The 13,357-nt window shown below is 45.8% G+C and overlaps 2 protein-coding genes across 5 annotated transcripts in view; one reads left to right on the top strand and one right to left on the bottom strand.

Moving 5' to 3' along the window:
- LOC121540200 (ras-specific guanine nucleotide-releasing factor RalGPS2-like) overlaps positions 1 to 13,357 on the top strand; it is a 138,009-nt gene that overhangs the window by 90,887 nt on the left and 33,765 nt on the right. The window lies entirely within an intron of this gene.
- Positions 1 to 13,357, bottom strand: part of LOC121540201 (angiopoietin-related protein 1-like) — a 33,652-nt gene that overhangs the window by 16,942 nt on the left and 3,353 nt on the right. The window contains exons 2-4 of the mRNA XM_041848889.1: positions 2,501 to 2,772; positions 2,085 to 2,413; positions 1,566 to 1,857 (exon numbers count right to left, since the gene is read on the bottom strand). Of these exons, the coding sequence (XP_041704823.1) occupies positions 1,566 to 1,857; positions 2,085 to 2,413; positions 2,501 to 2,720 (841 nt within the window). The 5' untranslated portion in view covers positions 2,721 to 2,772. The remainder of the gene's footprint in view (positions 1 to 1,565; positions 1,858 to 2,084; positions 2,414 to 2,500; positions 2,773 to 13,357) is intronic.

Genomic DNA, 13,357 nt, shown 5'->3' with positions numbered 1-13,357 from the left:
GCTACTTTTGGTGGCCAGGTCTGGATGCAGCTATCGAAGACAAGGTCAAGTCATGTTCTGCATGTCAAAAGATGAGGAGCATGCCTCAGCTAGCGCCACTACACCCATGGGACTTCCCAGAGGAGCCTTGGCAGCGAGTCCACATAGACTATGCAGGCCCACTGGAGGATCGTATGTTCTTAGTCGTAGTTGACGTACACAGCAAATGGCCTGAGGTCACAGTGATGAAGAGCACCTCAGCGGAGAGAACCATCGAAGAGCTACGGTCAATTTTCAGTCGCTTCGGCTTGCCAACGCAACTCGTTAGTTATAATGGCCCCCAACTGGTGTCTGAAGAGTTCCGGTCATTCATGGAAGCAAATGGAATTCAGAACATCAAGTCAGCGCCGTATCACCCTGCAACGAACGGCCTCGCTGAAAGGTTTGTCCAAACGATGAAGCAAGCTTTAAAATCATCACAAGGGAACGACTCCCTCAATAGGCGTCTAAACACCTTCCTGTTAACCTACAGAAACACTCCCCACGCTACAACCAAAGTGGCACCCGCGTCAGCCATGATGAAAAGACAGCTTCACACGCGACTCGACCTCCTGAGACCTCCAAAGACGAGACAGGTTGTACAGACGCAACAGAGAGCACAGGTGGAGAGACGGAGCAAAGCAAAAGACAGAAGCTTCATAGCTGGAGAGAGAGTTCTTGCTCGGAACTACTGCAAAGGTCCAAAGTGGATACCAGCCACAGTGGTTGCACAAACAGGGCCTGTGTCCTACACGTGGATCAACTGTTGCCAGGAACCAACCTCAGATGACTCCTGTCAAGTGACAAACCAAGATCAGCTACTGGAGACCTACCATGACTACAAGCTATCACCTGAACATCCACTGCAGCAACCTACAAATGTGGAAAGTGCTCCAGACTCACCTGATCCTACTCAGGGTGCCTACTCAGGGTACTGTTGCACCCCAGTCTGGGCATACACCATCACCACTCAGACTCAGAGATAATGTGACTGTAGACTCACCTGTACGTCGTCATTACCCTGCAAGAGAAAGACGACCCCCTGACAGGTTGACTATTTAGTTCAGACTAACCTCCGACATTGGGGCAGAATACACCCCAGGGTTAAGTCTGGGGACTGAGGCAGTCTACCCTCTATCCCTAGTTTAGAAAAGGTTATTCTGAAAAGTTCATTTATTTACATTAAGAAAACAATAGGCAAAACAGTGAATATTTACTTTTTCCTTATGAATCATCAAAGGTAAAGGGGGAGGAATATGTTGTGTATTGATATTCTAGTTTTGTCCCTTTAGGGCACCTGTAACCCCCCCCTTGCTTACCTACGTTGAAATGCTTGGAATGTTCTTCCCGTGAAACGCATTAAAACAATGCCCACGTTAATTTCTACTCCCGTCTCATGTCCTGTCCTTATATTAGTTGTATAAGTAATACAGTGTGCTATACAACAGCTTCCAACCAATTTCACATGCTGTGATAATTGGACCCAATGATTCAGTGTTTTTCTCATTTAACCTTAACCACCCCTCCCAGCGCTACTTGGTACATACCGTCTGAGGTGAGCGTGCCCTGCGGTGGCGGTGGGTTGAGTGCAAATGGGGAGGCAGTGGGGGAGTCCATGCGTGACCCACGTGGGAAGGCTCGGTTGGTGTGGTCCCTCTGTATCTCGTTGGTAAAGCGGCTGTTGACAGGGATATTCTCTGGCACCACCTGGACCAGCGGGGGGACCACAGGTAGCTCACTATGCCCCAGGGTCCGTAGACACTGCTCCTCCAACGCAGCAATCAGCACTGACTGGTTGTTCACCACCCCCGCCATCAATGCGAAACGCCCCTCCAGCTCCTGGTTGCAGAACAGAGAAGGTAACAAAAGGCCACAAATCACTTAATTTAGTTATAGAATATCCAAATATCCTCAAACTATATCAAATGATTGCTTTCTGGTCTTTTTCAAGCTTCTATATTATGGCACTGTTGATTTTCTTCTAACGTGCTTCTTCATTTCATTTGATCTATACATGAATGTAGCATTAAGCACATTGCGTTCTAGTTCCACCTTGATGTTCTAACCTTGTAGCGGGAGGCAAGTCTCAGCATCTCTGAGGTGACGTTGAGAACCCGGGTCTCCAGCTGGGCCAGCTCCAGAGAGTTGTCCCTCTTCCTGATGATCTCGTGCAGCAGCTGCATGTAAAGCTGGGTCACCCTGGAGTTCATGTTCCTGCTCTCTTTCCTCAGCAGCTTCATCTCGTTCACCATGTTGCCGTCCACGTCCACCACCAGCTGCATGGTCTCAATCACCCGTCTCTGCTTGGACAGCACCTCTCTCACGTCAGCTATGTCCATCCGTGTCACACGCTCCTTGTCTGGCTCCGGGCCCGTGGCACTGGCACAGATGGGGCCTGATGATGGACATTAGAATCATTCAAAGTCACTAAACAAGACAGGAAAAAAAAAAAAAGACTCTTCACAGAAGACAAAACACTGACCTGTGATCTTCTGCTCGGGAATCAGGAAGGTGTAGGAGCACTTCTTGACATCCTCAGCGGGAGCTCGTTTGGCCCTGAGCATGGGATGGTCCCTGGGCTGGACCCTGGTCTCTCTGGCCTGTCTGGAGCCTCGGCACTGGCTCAGCCCCCAGAGAGAGAGGCAGAGCAGGGCACACAGGCTCCACGACAACCCCTGTCTCACCCCCACCACACCCTGCATGGTGTTCTTCTACTGGCTAGCTGGATGCCTCCTGGACTTCCTCTGGGCTTCCCTGCAATGGATGAAGGAATAGGAGTTAGTGTGATGCAATAGTTAACTTTTCCCAAAAATGAAAAATGCAATTGTTGATGACAAAATACCAGGAGTGCTAGTCCTGTATATTTTATCCCTAAAAAGGAAAATAGTTTTGCGGCAGATTCATTCATAACAACAAAGCAAGACATGTAGGGCACTGGTAGCTGCTAACACACACAGGGAAGCGGCACAGAGTTTCTAAACCCAGAGGCACAACATCGCAAGACTTCCGGGAACACTTGCGAAACAGGCCAAGCAGACCAGGCTGGGGTTTGGGGTTTGAGAAGTCAATGAGAAGTGAAAAATTCTTCCTTAGTTGTTACTTTTCTCAATCTAAAGGCACAACCTAGATTCGAGCCAATGTCTTAAGTAATTGAACATGTTATTACTCCAACCTCGAGAAAGTGATAAACTGACACGTTTTCATTTTTGTCCAAAAATAACTTATATCTTTGATTCGACGGCCTGCACATGCGCAGTTCGGCACGAGACAACTGTTAGACCTGATGACGTGTTTCTGCGCATGAGCTTAGCTAGCCAACGTCGCCATGACATCGCCTACAAATGTGATCGGGGATTTCTATTGGAGAAGCAGTTTCTGCCTATCTTCATACTGTACTGTCTTTGGTTGCGGTGTACATTGCCAGCATTGAACAATTATATAGAATGTTTACAGCTAATAATTACTAGCAAACATTCTTTGTCAGAAGTAGTAGTCAAGCTAGCCAATGGTGGACATTTACAGTAGCCAGTTTACAACTCAAACACCATGGGAGTTTCTCTCTTGGGAAGGGGTAGAAAACGTAACTGATCCCCAAAGCAGTGGATTAGTCATGTGACAGAATAAGTCCCAATAACTGACGTTTGAGCACCAGAGCCAGACATTTAGTTCGGAACAATACACAGACAAACAGGGATTGTGTAATGATCTAATGATCTAGGAAGTTTGCAACCAAGCAGCAGGAGGTCTAGCTGGTCTCCCAGGGAGCTGGGGAACAAATTGCTGTCCAGTCATTCAGCAGGAGGAGGTCTGGATGTCTCTTCTCTGTCAGAGCTGCCATAGCCTATGCAGTCGCAAGAAAACGCTAGCATCCGGTTTTCAGGGATAAAGTATTTTCAATCTAACTTCCATTTCCCTTGAAATACGGAAGTGGGAAATCCGCTCAGGCGTCTTTCTACGTCTGCTACGTTCTGTTAGAGCTGCCACTGTAACCAGTATTTCTCTCCTGTTGGTTTTCATATCAACTTTCGTTGTCCAGAAGCCAAAGGCACAATCCTAGTCATATTAGCAAACCATTCTAATGCATATGGGTCCGGTAAATTTCTCAGATGGATGGTCAATTTAAATATTTTCAGTCACCCAGACACACACACACACACACACACCACCCCACACCACCGCACTGCAGGCACACGGACAGACGCACGCACACACACGGACAGACGACGCACGGCAGGAGCACGGACAGACGACGCGCGCACGGACAGACGCGCGCACGCAGACGACGCACGACAGACGCGCACGGACAGACGACGCACGGCACGCGACAGGACGACGCGCACACGGACAGACGCACGCACACGGACAGACGCACGCACACGGACAGACGCACGCACACGGACAGACGCACGCACACAGACAGACGCAGGCACACAGACATGCACACGGACAGACATGCACACGGACAGACATGCACACGGACAGACAGACAGGCACCACATGGCTCCAGACACCAGAGCACACAGGTATGCTAAGTAGAACATTTTATTTACCTCTGAAGGCGTCTGTTACCCCCTCCGCCAGGTCTCTAAATTAACATGTTTCATTGGTAGCGCTGGTGCTCCCAACTTAGTTAGGAGCACAACATGAAATTTAGGAGCACCAGAATTATTTTTATTTTTATTATTGATTGAGATACAGCCTATATTGGGCCTAAATTAATTTTTAGCTACTTCTGAAGCACATGTTGTGCCCTAGAAACTAATATTTAACACTGTAAATACAGTTGTTTATTATTAAAGCTAAAATGTTGATACGAATACCTGTCATTGAAATTACAAAGTCATTTGTGGAACTAACAAATCTGCACTCACTTGTTTCTTTAGTGCACTCAGAAACAAAGGTACAGTGAAGCCCTCCACCACTCCCCCCTTTGCCCCAGTTCCCTAGCCCTGCTCTGACTCCTGTAGCCTCTCTCTGATCCCTACTGTTGTGTTTCTGTTTCTATGCAGATGCCTGCCGTGTCTGCTTCTCATCACCACCTCTCTCTCACACACACACACACTACCTAAACGCTGCTCCACATTACACCCTGAGTTTGTCCTATGTGAGTGTACACAACACTACCTAAAACCCCCACCCTTAAACTGATGCTCTGTGTGGCTCCTGTATGATGCCATTGTTGATCCTCAGGACTCTTGAGTCAACTCTGTCAGTTAGATTAGTAGTGTGGAGACTGTAAGAGTGAGCCAGTGTGCCAGAGTGTGTGTGCGCGTGCTAGCCGAGCCAATACAGTGTGAAAAGTGTGTGTAGAGCGTTGTTCTTCATTTCTCTGGCTGTGTGTTAATCCGACAGTAGACGCCCTGACAGCCTAACCAGGTCCTCTATCCTCACTGACCTGTTAATGGCTTTAACAGCTCCTTCAAGCTCTTGTCTCCAAACACACACACACACACACACACACACTGCTCTCTGAAGGCAGTTACTTTAGCAGCTCCTTCATCCATGCCCATACTGCTCCATTATCGTGCTCCCTTTGAGACACACTGCAGGTGTGGAAGTGTCTGGAATGTGACAGGTAATACAGTGCGCACCAAAAGTATTTGGACAGTGACAATTTTTTGTTGTTGTTTTGGCTCTGTACTCCAGCACTTTGGATATTAAATGATTCAATGACTATGGGAGTTAAAGTGCAGACTGTCGTCTTTAATTTTAGGGTATTTTCATTCATATCAGGTGAAGCGTTTAGAAATTACAGCATTTTTTGTACATAGTTCCCCCATTTTAGGGGACCAAAAGTATTCGGACAAATTCACTTATCTCAAATCAAATTTTATTTGTCACATGTGCCGAATACAACAGGTGTAGACCTTACCGTATAATGCTTACTTACAAGCCCTTAACCAACAATGCAGTTCAAGAAATAGAGTCAAGAAAATATTTACTAAATTTAAAAAAAGTAACACAATAAAATGACATAACAATAACGAGGAGGGGTCAATATAAATAGTCCGGGTAGCCATTTGATTAATTGTTCAGCAGTCTTATGGCTTGGGGGTAGAAGCTGTTAAGGAGCCTTTTGGACCTAGACATGGCGCTCCGGTACCGCTTGCCGTGCGGTAGCAGAGAGAACAATCTCTGACTTGGATGACTGGACTTTGACAAGTTTTTGGGCCTTCCTCTGACACTGCATAGTATATAGGTCCTGGATGGCAGGAAGCTTGGCCCCAGTGATGTATTGCGCCGTACGCACTACCCTCTGTAGAGCCTTACGGTCGGATGCTGAGCAGTTGCCATACCAGGCGGTGATGCAACCGGTCAGGATGCTCTCGATGGTACAGCTGTTGAATTTTTTGAGGATCTGGGGACCCATGCCAAATCTTTTCAGACTCCTCAGGGGGAAAAGGCATTGTCATGCCCTCTTCATGACTGTCTTGGTGTGTTTGGTGATAGTTTGTTGGTGATGGGGACACCAAGGAACTTTAAACTCTCGACACGCTGCACTACAGCCCCGTCTATGTTAATGGGGGCCGGTTCGGCCCTCCTTTTCCTGTAGTACACAAACATCTCCTTTGTCTTGCTCACATTGAGGGAGAGGTTTTTGTCTCTGACCTCCTCCCTATAGGCTGTCTCATAGTTGTCGGTGATCAGGCCTACCACTGTTGTGTCGTCAGAAAACTATTATTTTGTGCCCAATAGAAATGAATGGTAAATAATGTATTGTCATTTTGGAATTACTTTTATTGTAAATGTAGAAGTGTTTAGAAGCATATTCTATTCTTATTTACAATAAAAGTAATTCCAAAATGACAATACAGTATTTACCATTCATTTCTATTGGCCACAAATTAATCTGAAACAACCAAAACACACAGCAAATGCATCCAACAAATGTGTAGAGTCACAAGCTTGATGTAGTCATTGCGTTCTATGAATATGGGACCAAATACTTAACTTTTTACTACTTTAATACACAAGTGAATTTGTCCCAATACTTTTGGTCCCCTAAAATGGGGGGGGGGGACTATGTACAAGAAGTGCTGTAATTTCTGAACGGTTCACCCGATATGGATGAAAATACCCTGAAATTAAAGTCTGCACTTTAACCTCATAGTCATCGTTTCATTTCAAATCCAAAGTGTTGGAGTACAGAGCCAAAACAACAAACAATGTGTCACTGTCCCAATACTTTTGGAGCTGACTGTATAACAGGATGGGCCATCACTCTTCTATCTCTGTGTCTCCCCCTTTCTCTGGTTTAGTCTCATTGTATATCCTCTGGGGCGGTTCTCTGAACTGGAACACCAGATGAAAGACATTCCAGGTTCTGAGAGAAAAGGAGGTCAGGAGTTTGAGAGCAGTTAAACTGTACCTTAACTCCAAACAAACCAATACACACTGAACAGCAGACATACCTGTCACTGTCCACTGTCATTACATTCTTTCTTTCTCTCTGACTCTCCCCCCCTCTATCCTTCTATGTATTTTACATTTGACATTTTAGTCATTTTAGCAGACGCTCTTATCCAGAGCGACTTACAGTTAGTGAGTGCATACATTATTTTATTTTATTTTTTCATACTGGCCCCCCGTGGGAATCGAACCCACAACCCTGGCGTTGCAAACGCCATGCTCTACCAACTGAGCTACATCCCTGCCGGCCATTCCCTCCCCTACCCTGGACGACGCTGGGCCAATTGTGCGCCGCCCCATGTGTATGTACACAACAGCAATAGAGCATTCTGACCAGACCTGTCAGTACACTGTGACCAGACCTCTGTGTCAGTACACTGTGCCCTAACGCTTAGTGAAGGCCTACAGGAAGAGCCTGTCTGTAGCGGAGGACAGGGGGGCAGAATGTAGATGGGACCAGCTCTCTACTGAGTCAGTCAGCCACAGACTGTGTCCCAAATGGCACCCTATTCCCTATTTAGTGCACATATTTTGACCAGGGTGCATAGGGCTCTAGGGTGGCCATTTGGGACACAGCCAGAGACTGGTGGAGGTTGGAGAGGTTAGTGTAGAGAGAAGCTGAAGAAGAGAAGTGTCTCTTTCAGTTAGACAACAAAGCCAGATGAAAGCACCGACCAGTCAGACCAACCAGAGCCGACTAAACCAAAGCAACTCCGACCTGCACAGAACACCCAGAGCCTCATAGCGGAGAGGAGAGAGGCATGCAAACAGGTAAAAGCTGACAAGCCTCAACAACCACTTATAGGACTGAAGCAACACTCTGTTCTACCTCTTTCTTCTGGCTTTCTCTCCCTTTGTCCGCTCTCCCCCTCTGTCTGTCCTCTCCTCCCTCACTCTCGCTGGGTCAGTATTGAGGCTGTAGTAGTTAATGGGTGGTGACAGTAGAGTGAGGGGAGATGGACAGACTTAGAAAAGCATAAAACACAGCCAGCTAGAAATCACAACCCTTTCTTTCCTATTCTCCCCCTTCTCAACTTGTTATAAGCCTTCTCTTTTTCCTTCACGCTCCCTAAACTCAATAAAAATACGTGTTTTTGGCTCCGGGTCCACAGCCGACGGCTCACGTATCTCCTAACAGATATCGCAACGTCCAACCCCAGCCAAAGGAAAACTAGCCTTAGTAGTGTGTGTGTGCATGCGCATGCACTTGTGTATGTGTTGTAACTGTGCCTGTGTGTTCTGGAACCGTCCTGGACTGTCTCCCTCTCCCAGCCTTACATGATGGAAACAGTGTGACCTTTGTCACTTTCCGCTGGCTGCTCACCTTACTAATGACCTATGACTTTGGCCTGAAACCTCTGTCTCGCTCTTAGACATATGCTCCCATTCACCTACACACACACACACATGGACTGTTAATGGAGCAGTCACAGGACAAGAGACACTATCTTACATCTCTCCCTTTATCTCTGTTACACTATTACTGTATAAATCATTGCCCCAGCCCAGGGCCAATATAGGCCTAAAGCCCAGGATTCTATAGCCCCCTCTACCCAGCTACCTCATCTACTCTAGACAAATGACCACCCACTCCTCAACCTCCTGTGTGAAGCCTGCCACTGTGTTACATGCTCCATGGCATGCAGCTCTAGGATCAGGTTCCTGCCTCATTAGCCCTTCTAGTCTTGTTTTAGCTGTGTGGCTAGTGTGGCTCTTAACAGGCCTGTGGGGTTGGGGTTCTATGATTTCTGTGGCTTTGGATCTTATAGATTTCTGCCGTGATGTAGTAAGCTGTTCACGGGCGTGCCAGCTCCAGCAACCAAATACCCTAGACACAGGCCCCACCCTGTGCTCTGAGTAGGGTTGCAACATTCCGGGAACATTCAATAAATTCCCTGTTTTTCCCGAAATCCCGGTTGGAGAATTCCCGGAATCAGAAGGGAATAAGCAGGAAATCTGAAATCCTTCAACCAGGATTTCTGGAAAACCAGGGAATTTATTGAACGTTCCCGGAATTTTGCAACTCTAGCTCTGAGCCCCCCACTCAACACCTCTACCTCCTCTCCCCTTGGCAACTGATCTCCCACATTCCGGGGCTGTGTTGCGGTGGTCGGACATTTTGGGTCCAGTGCCAGACTGGCTGCGAAAATTCATTTTTTAGGATAGCCGGAGGCAAAGTCATTAATATTCATGAGTTATGTTAATTGGTTGAGCCTTCTTGGGTGTATGACTGCACTGCACAGCCATCTGTTTAGGCTTGCTCACCGGCATGAGCAGTAAGTACCAAATGACTTGTGAAATAAATTAAAGCCTCACCAGCTAGCTACCATTCTATTTTAGTTTCACTGTCCACTATTGTTATTTTTACCTTTTCACAAACTGTCTGTTGCTTGCTATGAGCAAGTTAACCCAAATGTGTCACGATTAGTTGGCTACATTTCAGTAATTTAGCTATCCTCCTAAATGCGGTGGTCAGTGGATAAACAAACTAGGAGTTGAACATATTTTGGTGAAAACGAACTAGTAGCCAGTTGTTGTCCATGGCTCCTGAAGCCTATGTGACTTGTCTATGTGCCCATGTGCTCCCGAGTCTAGACACGGTTTATCTAACGTTAGCTAGCTAGCTAGCTAGCATTGTTAGCTGAGCTGTTTTATAAGAAAATGCTAGCTAACAAACCCTCCTCGGCTACAAAGTCATTGGGTTGCGGGAATATTAGATAGCTATGTCTTTTTAATTTAAAGATAACTGTCATTGAAGTTGGTGTTTACTACTGGTTTTAGATCCGAGGGGAGAGATTGTCCGCCATTGTTTTGGTTAGGGCACATAGTGATGTCACACACCCAAGAAGGCACAACCAATCACCTGACGTATAATAATGACTTTGCCTCTGGCTATCTTACGAAAGGAAATTTCGCAGACTGACTGTGAGTAGAGAAGGGATTAGGGTGCAACCACACCACACAGTGTGTATATCTGTGGTAAGTGAAATCACAGCAGCCTCAGCCAGAGAGGAAATGACAGGAGCTGCGTTAGCCACTCACTCTAAAAATCATGAATGAGAAGGAATGTTTAAAGATCTGCAGTCCTCACTGCTGCTACCAACATTGTCAGCCTTCTGGCTCTTACCACACTATTCTCACAGGGTTTATTGAGCAGGGTTAAAGTTGACTAGAGATCAAAGTGGCCAATATATCACATGGCGCCAGAGCCATATATAGAGATTTATCCAACGGGTGGGTCTAATCCTGAATGCTGATTGGTTAAAACCGCGTTCTAGCCGGTGTCTATTCCACAAGTTACCACCGGCTAAATCTATGATGTTAAAATGCCTATTTACTCTATTCCATCTGACTTTGCAATCCACTGTCTCATCAGCCCAGCCAGGCAATTTATAAACTTGATCTCCACTATAAAAAGCATCTAGATTATCTCACATTTTCTTTTAGACTAACATTTAGTTTTCAACAGCAGAGATTTGTATAAACCTTGCTGTCTGTCTCTCCGACATTTGCAACATTGTTTCAATATTCTAATTCGATCTCCAGCTGTCCCATAGTAATACACGTGTCGGGATGAGACAGACAGGTAGGCAGCTTTTCTCAGCCAGTCGAAATCATGAATCAGCATAATGTTTATGGCTTTATACAAAACTATCAATAGAAAACAGGTCAAACGAAACGAAGTGCAGCTAGTTTGCAGTCTTTCCAGCTTCAGTTTGAAGTGATTGTGTGAGCTGTGTTGTTGGCTAGCTCCTCTGAACAACAGTGTCCTGACAAAAGAGCACATTTTCTATACCAAGAGAAATCGCGCCTCATTAGCTTATTGTTATGGGATGTATCCAAATAAATGTCACTAGAAAACAGTTTAAACAAATGCAAATGGAGCTACTGTTGTTATTCTGGCTGCACTGTTTGACGTAACTGTAAATTAGCCGTAGTTGGCTAGCTAGCAAGCAAGGGATAACAACGTTGCCAGCCAGTATGGCAATGGAACATTTAGAACGAACGACTGGGTTGCGTCCATAGATACAGAACAAAAAGACTGAACGACTGCGTCGCGTCTCTGGCAACTGAACCGACAGAACGAATGACCAGCCGGCTTGGGTAGCAACCCTAGATTTGTGTCAGGACTGTATCTTGTGGAAGGATGAAATAGTATGAATAATTTCATCAAAATAAAGTTTTTAATGAAAATATGTCAGTCATTATTTTAATATGTTGGTAACCCAATATATCCTCCAAACACCAGCTTCTCGGGCATTATCACTTAAATAACATATTTAAATATATATGGCTGGATGGTGCCTATCTTTTCCATTCATTTTGATTGAAGCCTGCAGATTTAGATACGGGTTGAAGGTTCTTTCTTTGTGTCAGTCTCTAGTCTGATGGATGGCAGCAACAGGAAGAGAGGGGGCATATTTGGAAAATATGTATTTTTATTTTTATAGCCAATGTATTTCTCAGCCTCGCGGCTCCAGCTTCCAACATCCGATCTGGCCTTCAGACTTTCCCTGTCTGCTTCCAAACCCCCCAAACACACAACAGATACTCTACATCACTAGAAATAATAGAGGGAGGAGGAGAAAAGAGAGGGATCAGAGGAGGAGGACAGGAGGCTTTAGAAGAACAGCTGTAAAAAAAACTCCACTACAAACTTGGCCCTGTCAGGACCCTACTGTTCACACACATGGTCTCATAAAAACACAGCCCTTCCCAAACATAAATATTAGGGGTGTAACGATCCATCTACTACATCGATGTATCGATTTATATTCCTATGATCCAACTACATCGATCTGTGCTCGGCGAGTTGGCCTTTTGGACAACATATATCAATCTAACATCATTTTAAAATGTAATAAATCGATTGTATTGATACTAGGAAATAACCCATTGGATTTAAGCACGTCAGACTTTATATGGATGTTTTTTCTTAGCACTTTTAATGATAAAGGCTTTAAACATTACTCGATTCAGTCAGCCTATCCGTGACGTCATCGCCCCGCGCCAGCAGCAGCGCAAAGGCGCAAAGACAACAAAACATAGCATGGCGGACGACAGAGGAGAAGCCGACGAGCGAGAAATTATCAAGCCACCATTGCGGTCCTTACAAGAAACAGGAATCTAGGAAACGTCACCTGCACTGTCCAGTATCCAGGTATTTATTTCAGTCACACTGGTTGAATTTTTGGCTAAAAGGTTACTGAATCGATTTCAAGTCACTGAATCGTTTCGGATCGTATCGTTCTAAATGAACCAATATCGTCCTTGAATCGTATCGACAACCACGAATCGTGATACAAATCGAATCGTTGTTAAAACGAATCGTTACACCCCTAATAAATATGATCTCAACTCTCTCGTTTGCTCTCTCTGTCGTTTGCTCTGTCTCACACGCACCCCTGAAACATGTTAGCAATTAATCAGAGCAGTCAACAGCCCAGGCAACCTCCACACGCTAGACACCCTGTCATACTAACTGATAGAACCAGCGATGGGGGAGGAAAGGAGGAGGAGATGTGGAGGACGGGGGAAAGTGGGGTTATAGTGGTCACCTTTCCCTGAGTATTGTCATATTGTGTAATCTCTGTCTCCTGTTGAAACTAGCGCTGGGATAAATGATAGTTGGCAGAGTCCTCTGCCACCGCGTGAGAAGAGAGAAGGGGAGGGAGGGAGGGAGGGAGGGATGGAAACAAGTGAGAGAAGGGAGGGAAGGAAAGAGCGAATGAGGAGTAGAAAGGGAGAAAATGTCCTTCAGATTTATGAAGTGAAAGAGTCCGTCTAAACTCTAATTGGTCCTGGAGCCGGCCTGTAGGATGAAGAAGAGGAAAACAGAAGGAACTAGAGAAAAAGAGGAAGGGAGCCACAAGGACATGTATCTGGGTCTTTGGTTTGATCTCCCAAACCCAGAAAGCCTTCTTACAGA

The sequence above is a fragment of the Coregonus clupeaformis genome, chromosome 26, assembly GCF_020615455.1.
Source record: "Coregonus clupeaformis isolate EN_2021a chromosome 26, ASM2061545v1, whole genome shotgun sequence".
Lineage (NCBI taxonomy): Eukaryota > Metazoa > Chordata > Actinopteri > Salmoniformes > Salmonidae > Coregonus > Coregonus clupeaformis.
This window is presented reverse-complemented; position numbering and strand designations above follow the sequence as displayed.